Source organism: Hibiscus syriacus, unplaced genomic scaffold, assembly GCF_006381635.1.
Source record: "Hibiscus syriacus cultivar Baekdansim isolate YM2019G1 unplaced genomic scaffold, ASM638163v2 tig00001919_pilon, whole genome shotgun sequence".
Classification (NCBI taxonomy): domain Eukaryota; kingdom Viridiplantae; phylum Streptophyta; class Magnoliopsida; order Malvales; family Malvaceae; genus Hibiscus; species Hibiscus syriacus.
The window spans coordinates 60,191-71,263 of NW_024061898.1; the positions used below are offsets into that span (position 1 = coordinate 60,191).

General features: G+C 37.4%; 1 protein-coding gene and 1 pseudogene across 1 annotated transcript; one reads left to right on the forward strand and one right to left on the reverse strand.

Moving 5' to 3' along the window:
* Window positions 1–405: 405 nt before the first annotated feature.
* Window positions 406–3,270, reverse strand: LOC120136930 (annotated as a pseudogene).
* Window positions 3,271–4,533: 1,263 nt separating this feature from the next.
* Window positions 4,534–11,069, forward strand: LOC120136920 (RNA polymerase II C-terminal domain phosphatase-like 1; the record flags this gene model as incomplete). The annotated part of the gene is made up of 14 exons (XM_039152854.1): window positions 4,534–5,278; window positions 6,485–6,955; window positions 7,164–7,374; window positions 7,482–7,639; window positions 7,773–7,843; window positions 7,966–8,071; window positions 8,209–8,286; window positions 8,432–9,001; window positions 9,150–9,213; window positions 9,453–9,583; window positions 9,693–9,746; window positions 9,920–10,016; window positions 10,611–10,843; window positions 10,947–11,069. Coding segments are annotated over exons 1-14 (2,691 nt in total), but the record flags the coding sequence as incomplete, so codon positions are not given.
* Window positions 11,070–11,073: the final 4 nt, after the last annotated feature.

The following is an 11,073-nucleotide window of genomic DNA, read 5'->3' on the forward strand; positions in this document are numbered from 1 at the left end:
AAACAAATCAGGAAACAGTGGCTCCAATATCCACATGCTCTGGACCTTGAGGGGGATGAGAAGTGACACCATTCAATACAATAATGCTTGAACGGAGACTTTGCTGCCTAATCAACTAAAGCATAAGCATACAGTTTAGTATAGGTATGATGTTAAAGTTCCGTGATTTGAATTTTGTTTAATTTAGATTAAAAAGTATGAGATATCATTTGTTTGTATAATACAAGGACTAATGACTAACACAACTTACGTATAATACGAGGGTTAAACGTATCATATCATATATCACTTCCATTTTCCTCATTTTTATTTAGGTATAAACTGTTATATTCTGCATGTTCTTTTTTATTCGTTTGGCCTTACAAAAGAGACTTCAGAACTTAGATACATGCTGCAAGCAGTCAAACCATTATTTTATGAACCGAAAACAACATACACGTACACCCAGAAAACAATTAAAACAATATGCAAACACTGTATCACCAACAGTCGAACTTTCCTCTTCAAGAAGAGCAGCAATAGGAAAATAAATTATTACTTTCTAAAGAAGCCCTCTTCTTCTCTTGTAGTCACTAACTGTCAAGGTAAGGGCGTGTCTCCTCCCATCATTCTCGGGGACTCTCCATCCGACAGTTGCTTCTATCCTTTGTTTCCTGGCCATGAAACCTGCCACAGCACCCTCGTGCCCACCAAACTTCCGAAGCGCTTCCAATGAGATTGGAAGCTCAAAGTTGTGCAGCATGTTAGATTCTGTTCCCTCGGGGGCACTTGTATCGATCAATTTCCCTGCGCCAGCAGCTTCCTGCAAGGCAGCTGCTGTGGCTGCCCTGCCAGCCTCTGCAGCAGCAGCACCTGCATCATTGCCATTGGTGCCACCATTAACAGGCGCCGCTGAGCCTTTGCATTATAGTAATTTCTTGATCTAGTCCACCTCCTTGAAAATGGATCATATCCAGCCTCTCCTGCTTTTAAACCAGTGTTTACGGGTTTCAAACCTGATGCATTTTTGAAATTCTCAACTCTGTTCTTTCGGTTCATCTCAGCCAACCTGATAGCCTTGGCATCTTTCTCTTGTGACTGCCGGGAAGCCTCCAGTTGCTGCAGTCTCTTCTTAATCCTCTGAACCTCTGTCTCGTCATGCCTGATTAGTGCAATTTCCAGGTCCCTTCTCAATCGGTCCTTCTCTGCCGCAATGTTCAATGGTCTAGATGAAGAGGATTTTTTCTCCTGCAACATCTGCTTTACAGTAGCTGCAGAGTAGACAAAAGTTTTGGCCTTCTGTAACGCTTCCTTCTTTTCCAATACATCTTGCTTGCTCGGCATCCGGCCCCCACTTCGCTCCACCTCCCTAATCAATTGTCTAAACTCCTCCTCTTGTGGTGGGGAGTCTGAAATCATAGCCTTATGCCACCTGGCAGCGGAACTTTCATTTCCCCAAACAACATTCAAGTACTTAAATGTCATCTTGTTCTCTAATTTGTATGTCCGATTGGGATCTGTGGCATCAACATTTCTGACCATGCAGAGCCTGTAGATAGGGCCACTTTTCGACCTTCCAATACCAACTCTTACAAAACAACCAACAATCAACTCCTCAAAAACGGCTCCATAAACCATTTTGCAAGTTTAGACCTTCTGATAGTAATTTCCTTAATATCATTAAATGTTGGTCCATTTGGCCCCCATGTGCCCCTCTCATCCTCACTATCAGCCATTCCACCATCTCCAGTTGACCCTTCGTCTTCACTGTTGGACCTACTTTCACTCTCACTCTGACTAGAGCTACTTAGACTTGATGCAATGAAGGGTTTCCGCTTGACTGGTGATGATCCCCGGCCACCAGAACTGCTTTTAGATGCATCTCTCAACTTACGATGTGCCTCTGGGTCTTGCTGCTTCAGTCGTTTTGCTCTCAACTCATTCAGGGCATCATCCTTAGCAGCAGCTCTATCTGCAGATCTAGCCGATGACCGCACTCCACGAGAAGAAGGAAGAGGTGGAGTCTCTCTCCGTGATTGGCTAGGCTTATCATTTTCCCGCTTTGATCTAATCTTTTCAGTAAATTTCTTATCACCTCTCTTATCTGCTCGTTCAGACAGAATCATTTCTCTCTCCAGTTCAGTCAATTGTGCAAGCTGTCGCCTATCTTCCTCATTCTTGTAAAGATCATCACCAACATCAGATTCATCACTGCTGTCACGTTCACGGACAGAACCAGCATCACCGTAATCGCCTTCTTCCTGACTGCCCTGATCGTCATCTCTTTCAGCAGGGTCCAGCCTCTTCTTCAATGGAACTTGAGACCCGGATGGTTTTCTACTTGCATATCCACGATCATCATCTGAATCATCATCCCTAGAGTCACTTCCCCCATCTGAATATGAACCCTCACGTTTCCTTCTTGACGGTGGATGAGAGTGTTGGTTTCTCCCTCCAGTACCTGTTCTTCCTGCTGCCTCAAGAAGCAAATTTTCTAAGTCTGCCATGATCACCCGCACACCCTTCTACACTGTGAAAGATTGTTCCGCTTCTGAAACCAACTAAGAAGTTGTAGGAAACCAGTTTGAACATTCATTAAATACATATGCAAGAAAATTCTGTTACACACCTACAAAGGAATTCTGACGAGATACTCTATTAAAACAGATACAAAGCAAGCACATAACCCATACAGCAGGGGTTTTCGTACACTCTATAAACTCATATATGGTATAATAATCAGTAAAAGTTTTTACAGTAAAACAATTTCAATTGAAATATACTAACAACTCAAGGGGTGTACTTGAAACCCCAAGTCCTTAACTTGCTCATATAGCATCCTTCTTCAACTCTTTTATCATTATCATTGATAAATCACATAATCAATTAACAAACATCATAGCAGAATAATGATAAAGCAACGATTCCATAAAATCACTTGCTACGATCTAAAATCTAACCTAGATAAACTGAAAAAAACAAATTTTCCTACTCCCTGCATGCACCACCGATTATTTTAATATTTAAAATTTGGGGCGAAAATCGTATACCACGAATTAAAAAAAACATAAAAGTGAAAGAAACATATGAAACCGGCGCCAACGAAGCAGCACCGCCTTAACGTCGGAGATATTAATATACCCAGGAAACAAAGAGGACAGACAAATGAAGAGAAACAATGACTAACCTGGGTCTCAAATCAGAGAGAAATCGAAGGGTAAGTAGGGAAGAAGGGTTAAGAACAAGCTGGGTTGGATTTGGGATTTTAGTTATCGACCATTTATTAGTTACTACCAGGCACTGGTTCTTTTATTGCTTTTTAAATCCAATTCTGAACTCTACTTTCGCCCTATTTAGGAAAACTCATTGTGTTATAGGAAATGTTTTTTAATAAGGAAAACTCGTTCTGTGATTAGACTCGAATTTTTATTAAATTTATTTGGGAAATTTATTCCTTTAATTTAAATATGAGATTAGAAATGTTTTATTTGTCATTAAACTCGTTATGTGGTAAAGAAATGATTGTTATTCCTTAAGGATCCGGGTTCAAGCACCATAGATGCTAGGAGTGTGAGCCTTTAATATTAAAATGTTAAGATTTATCTTTAAACAGATTTTATCTTGTACTTACTCTATATTAATAAAAAAATGAGTTTCGAAATGTTTTATCTTATTTAAATTTTGAGTCAAATTTTAAAGTAAAAATTTATATCTAAATACATCAATTTAGTTGTCTTAGTGAACATTATTATTATTTTTTTGGAGGTTTGAAGTTTAACTACTAACTATTATGGAATATTAAAGTGTTAATTGTCTCAGAAGAGAGTCTTTAGAATAGTTTTTTTTTATTTAAAAGTAATATTGTAAGTGATAATTATGTTATTATCTTATGTTTTACAATTTTGATCGATCTGATCTGATCTACTCTAACTACTATTTATTAATATAAAGTATATAAATTTAACTAGGAAAATACAAAATATTAACATAAAATAGTTTCATTAATAATTAGTAATAATATTAAGGTTAATGTCGAATTCAAACTATCAAACTGAAATAGAAATGAAAAAATAAATAGATATAACTGAATATATCATAATGATTATTAAATATAATTGTCTAAAATTATAAAAAGAACTTCATATACCTTTTATCTTAAAATAAATTTAATTCTAATAAATTTAAATTTTAAAAAATAAAAAATTTCGTTTTTTTAAGGTAAATTTTTTTTAACCAGACTGAAGCGGTCAAAAAGCACCAGACGGAAGCGAATCTACAAACAACAAAAGCCCGATAAAGCGGCTATCCAACAGGTTTAATGCAATCCAAGAGTTTAATAAATGTCGTATAATTCCACGAAACTTTTTACCAATTATTCAATTGCATCCCTCCTCTGACGTCCTTCCTCCAGTAGGTGATTTTCCCGATAACATTTTTGCAGGACGGTAAAAAAAGGGAAAATTATGGATTAGCCCCCTCATCTCCGGTCCCACATCGCCACAGCACTGCCAATGACGCGTTCACAGATCACATTACAATTTATAATGGTTTAATATTCAATCTAGGGTTTTCTCAAATTATTCATCGTCACCAAAAAGCAAACCCTAAGAAAGCCATCGGATTTTTTTTTTGTAATTTTTGTTTTGGAAAATTTACAAAATCTGAAATCAACAAATCAATCGAACCGAGGAAGAAGAAAGCAGATCTGCTATTTTTTCCTTTTATTTTTTAATTTTCCCCTTGAGATCAAACACCTACCAAAAAGAGAGCACAGATCTATGTAAAAACAAATATGGCCAAAACATAAGGAGAAACCCTAAATTTCTTCTTTGATTTTTGTTTTTACTGTTATTGAACTCGCAATCTTCAAGAAATCTGTTCAAATCTAAAGAGAACCGAATCGATCGAAACAACTTGTAAAAACTTTTTGTTTGTTGTTGATAAATTTGACGAGAAATTGAGGATCTGAAATCTGATGATGAGTATGTACAGATCGGTTCTGTACCAAGGGGAGGAAGTGTTGGGAGAGGTTGAGATTTATCCACAACAACATCTAAGGGAAGAAGATGGGGGAAAATTAACGGTGATGATGATGGAAGAAGAAATGAAGGAAATCAGGATAGGATATTTGACGCAAGGCAGTGAGAGATGTCCACCACTTGCAGTGTTGCATACCATTACTAGTACTGGGATTTGCTTCAAAATGGAATCTTCAAAGGACAACAACTACTATTCTTCTTCCTCTCAGGAGTCGCCTCCGCTTCATCTTTTGCACTTGGAATGTATCAGAGACAACAAGGTATAGCCCACCAATTGCCCATCAACTTGAACCAAAAAAAAAAAAAAAGATAAAACAATTCAGCTAAAACGAACTTGAAAAACAAACAATAAGCTAAAAAAAGTTAATCTTAGTTGCCCCGATGCTGCTAACTATACTGGACTCTTTACCGGACAGATATTTTTTCAGGACCTCCAGTTTGAAAGCTAGACGACTTTTTTTTTGGCAGAGCACAAGATACTTGCTAAAAATGCATCAAACTTAGACAATTGGGAATTTTAACCAGTTCTAGCTCTTGATTTTTGTGAGAACTGTATGAACTGAAAATGCATGAACTTCTGAACTCCGAGGTTTTTGACAATTTTGCTGAAGATGCTGATGCCCTAATCCTTGGTGACTTGTTGAAACTTGTATATTTAGTCCAGACACGGGAAATATTAACTGGTTTTTGAGGAATTATGATATTCTAGATTATTAATTTCTTGACAATTATAGAGTGAACCCCATGAATTGCATGTACTTCAAAAATGTGAACTCATGAACTGCTAGAATTTTCTCAACTTCATTTGAACTTCCCGGAAAACCTGTGCTGAGCTGTTTGAAGCCTTATTGCTAAATTTACTAAGGTGGATACCTTACTATAGTAGATCTCTGAATACACCTTTAGATATTTATGGCATTTGTCTTGTCATGTATTAGCCTGTTATCAAGGTTTTAAATAGCGTTCGCGGTCACGTTTTCGGTCGCGTTTATCACGGTTGCGGATATAACGGATGCTATTGCGGATATCGCGATCGTGAATTTTTTTTCGAATGAGCTGATTTTTTTAATAAAAAAACCTTTTTTTTTAATAAAAAAATTAAAATAACGGAATAATAGCGGAATAGCGGTCCGCTATTTCCACGATTGGCCGTGATCCGTTAAATTGCGGCCGCGATCCACTGCTATTGGTGTGATCCCGCTTCTGTCCGTTATTTCCGCGATAGCGGTTTCAGAAACCGCCACGACCGCGATATAACTGTCGCGATACCGCTATTTGAAACCCTGCCTGTTATTGTTAGCAGAGTCCGGAATACGGGGATGAACTTTACTTGAATAATTTCTTGCAATTTCTGAGTGAAAACTTTTATGGTGTTTATGTTACTTCGTTTTGTTATCTGATGATGTTTCTCCTTTTCTAGTTGGAATTTTTTGAGAATTTATGGAGATGGTATTTGGTGCTTTCAGACTGCAGTAATGCCTATGGGAGATCGTGAGCTCCATTTGGTTGCAATATATTCTAGGAATAGCGATAGACCCTGTTTCTGGGCTTTTAATGTTGCGAGGGGACTCTATTATTCTTGTCTTGTCATGCTGAACCTAAGATGTCTTGGAATTGTATTTGATCTGGATGAAACTCTCGTTGTTGCAAACACAATGCGCTCATTTGAGGACCGAATAGAGGCTTTGCAACGGAAGATGAACACTGAGGTGGATCCACAACGTGCTGCAGGTATGATGGCTGAGATTAAGCGCTATCAAGATGATAAAGCCATATTAAAGCAGTATGCAGATAATGACCAGGTTGTTGAAAATGGGAAGGTGATTAAGATTCAGTCTGAGGTTGTTCCGGCCTTATCAGATAATCACCAACCTATTGTTCGACCTCTTATTCGATTGCAAGAGAAAAACATTATTCTGACACGCATCAACCCACAAGTATGGACTTTGCCAATTCACATAAAAATCTTCTGCATATTCAATTGTTCTTTTCTTGTGTGTTCCGGTGAAATGCAGATTTGTTACATCCTCTAAATGAGGAACTGCTTGGATTTTATCCAGCTAACCATTTAGAGACTTATTTTCATGTTCATTCATGGTTTTGTCGAGTACATATTGAATTAAATGACTTTGTTTTTTCCCATAGATTCGTGATACTAGTGTTCTTGTGAGATTGAGACCTGCTTGGGAGGATCTGCGAAGCTACTTGACTTCAAGAGGGCGTAAACGATTTGAGGTTTATGTTTGTACAATGGCTGAAAGGGATTATGCTTTGGAAATGTGGAGGCTTCTTGATCCTGAGTCAAATTTGATCAATTCAAAAGAATTGTTGGATCGAATTGTCTGTGTCAAATCTGGTAAGCTGGATATAGGTAAAACTGCATATCTTGCGACTTTATTTACTTTCTGTCTAAAATGGTTCATTTCTAGGTTGTTTTGTACTAATAAATATTTGCCATAATAGGTTTGAGGAAATCATTATTCAATGTCTTTCAAGATGGAATATGCCATCCAAAAATGGCGTTGGTTATTGATGATCGTTTAAAAGTTTGGGATGAGAAAGATCAACCTCGCGTGCATGTTGTTCCAGCATTCGCTCCTTATTTCGCTCCTCAAGCTGAAGTATGCATGATCAAAAATCGGTTCTCTATTTATGGACATCTGATAACTGCATACATGAGCAATATAATCATTAGTGTTCAACATCCTTTTTTTTTCTTTCAAAATGCATTTATTTCAACTATCTATCTTGTAGGCAAATAATACTATTCCAGTTTTATGCGTTGCAAGAAACGTCGCATGCAATGTTAGAGGTGGATTTTTCAGGTAATAATTCTTACACGGCATAACCTTGTCAGTCTTATAACTCAAGTTTGAGCAATTTAATTGGTCTTATTTGTTTATGCCTTCCAAAGTTTTCATTAAATAACCCTGGGAATTGATGACAGAGAATTTGACGAAGGCCTTCTTAAAAAAATTCCTGAAATTTCATATGAAGATGATATTAAAGATATTCCTTCACCTCCTGATGTGGGCAGTTATTTGGTCTCCGAGGTTAGTCATGAGATCTTTTTCCTTTTCTTTATTTTTTCTATCTTTTCTTGTAATGTTTACGGGTTATATATCGTATTGGACTATTTGGTATTGCTTTGTTTCCCTTCGTTCATCACTAAATTTGCCATGCCTCTCAGGATGATACTTCTGCTGGAAACAAAGATCCACTTACATTTGATGGCATGGCCGATGCTGAGGTTGAAAAAAGACTAAAGGTAATTTGTTATTGTTTTCTCCAGCCTATTTGGATTAGGTGAGAGTGCTGATTTTAGAATTATTATCACTTATGGAGGTAAAATTTTTTATCCATGTGGATTGAATCTATAAAATATTTACTTTTAATTTACTTCTTTCATCCAGGAGGCAATTTCAGCAGCATCAACAGTATCTTCATCAACCCTTAACCTAGATCCAAGGCTCGTTTCTTCTCTTCAGTTCACCACGCCTTCTTCTAGTTCAGTTCCATTGCCAGCAGCTCAGACATCGATGGTAACATTTCCAAACATGCAGTTTCCTCAGGCCACACCCATGATTAAACCAGTGGCTTCAGTTGTTGCCCCAGAACCAAGCTTGCAAAACTCCCCGGCTAGAGAAGAAGGTGAGGTTCCAGAATCAGAATTGGATCCCGATACAAGGAGGAGGCTTCTGATATTGCAGCATGGGCGAGATACCAGAGATGCAACACCACCTAAACCTGCATTCCCCCCTGCAAGACCTGCAATGCAAGTTCCAGTTTCACGTGCTCAATCACGTGGGGGTTGGTTTTCTGCTGATGAGGAGATGAGCCCACGGCAACTGAACCGAGCAGTTTCCAAAGATTTTCCTTTAGATTCTGAGCGAATGCATATCGAGAAACACCGGTTCCCTCCCTTCTTCCCTAAGGCTGAGAGTTCTGTTCCATCAGATAGACATCGTGAAAATCAAAAAGAGGTAATTGGTTCTTTGTGATGGCCTGGCATGAAGCCAGGATTTTTATGCTAAAGTCGAAGGTTAAAGTTATCTCTTTTTGCTGAAACATAGTTATCTTTGTTTTGATAAAAATGAAACATAGTTATCTTAGAGCATAATTCATTTACAGGCATTTCATAGAGATGATCGTTTGGGGTTAAACCATACACCGTATAGTTATCATTCTTTCTCAGGTAAGCTGAAGCAATTAATTACACATTGAACTGAATGCAAACTTTCTTGTTATTGTTTATACTAGGTTTCATCTTACTTAAAACTCCAGACATAAGTATGTTCTTTCTGATATATAATTTTTATAGGTTTTTGAGAAGGATGATATGCTTTTATCTTCTTCCAGTTTGAATGATCATTGGTTGCTATGTCTATGCATTATATTTTTGTCTGATTTCCTATACTGTTCTACATTTCAAAGGTGTGGAGATGCCCCTTTGGCGGTCATCTTCTAGTCACAAGGATCTTGACTTTGAATCTGGACGAACTGTTCCAAGTGGAGAGACTCCAGCAGGAGCCTTACAAGATATTGCAATGAAGTGTGGAGCCAAGGTAATTTGGAAGTAATTTCTATGAGCCAGGTCGTAATGTGTATGTTATAAATATTGTATGGTTTCACCATATCCCTACTGCTTCTGAATTTTGTTTCTATAACTTGTAGGTGGAATTTAGACCAGCTTTGGTTGCTAGTATGGACCTGCAATTCTCTGTTGAGGTTTATATACGACGACTTAAATCAGTTTTTACTTTGTGATTCTATGAGCTTATGACCTTTTTGTTCACAAATTATCTCTTTTTAATATATTATTGGGTTTGCTTTCATTTGGTATTTCAAAATTTGATATGGGGTCATACTCTTTGGCTCATCCTCTTTCTTGCCTGCGGTAGGCTTGGTTTGCTGGGGAGAAAGTTGGTGAAGGAACTGGGAGAACAAGAAGAGAAGCTCAACATCAGGCTGCAGAGGATTCAATAAAAGGCTTAGCTAGTAATATCTCGTCCTATATTTATTCTTATCTACAAGTATACTGAATTTGATGGGTTGAGATCACCTCTATTACATTTTAGGCTAATAATAATAATAATCAATGTACAAGAGCTAAACCTAAAAGCAATCTTACACCTCAATCTCTGCTTTGCTGAACTTTTATGATATAAATTGGATAAAAATAATAATCAATGCACAACATCACCTCCATTGATAACAATAATTATCAATGCACAAGACTACTACTTCAGTGATTAGTATATTTTCCAGAAATAAGAGAAAACTGCATTTATCTTTTTTTGACCTTATATTATGCATTAGGTTAATGTTATTTAAACATGTGGTAATAATCTACAAATAAAATTGCTTGATGGCACAGCTATGCTTAGCTGAACAAAACATGTCTGCCTCAGAAGTCGTCACTAGAGTGTCATTTTTCAAAGCTTGTGAATTATGATTGTGTGTTGAGCTGGTTTTGTTTCTGTTTAATATCAGAGGAAAGGGTTTTGAGATGTTTCTGTTTTGCTTTCCATATTCAGGCTCTCTTATATTGTTCTTTGGACTGATTCTGATTCTCTTATGATATACTTACAGATACATATTTGTCACGTATTAAGCCTGATAATGGGTCCGCACAAGGGGATTTAAGGTTGGCCAACACAAAGGACAATGGCTTTCCTGGTAATTTGAATTTGTACGGGAACCTGCCATTGTCTAAAGAGGAATCTATGTCATTTTCAACTGCACTGGAACCATCTAGGCTTCTTGATCCAAGGCTGGAAAGCTCCAGGAAATCTCTGGGTTCGGTCACCGCACTTAAAGAATTAGTAAGTCTCAGGATCTCGTTAGTATTTCTAGTCTTCAAAATGTGTGACTGCTAGCAGTAATTTAGTCTTTAGGTTGGACTGATAATATGTGGTTTGTCTACAGTGCATGATGGAGGGCCTTGGGGTAGCTTTCCAAGCACAGCCACCATCTGCGTCAAATACATTGCAGAAAGATGAAGTATATGCACAGGTTCACATTTCACAACTCGTTTATTCTTTTAAGGTCTATC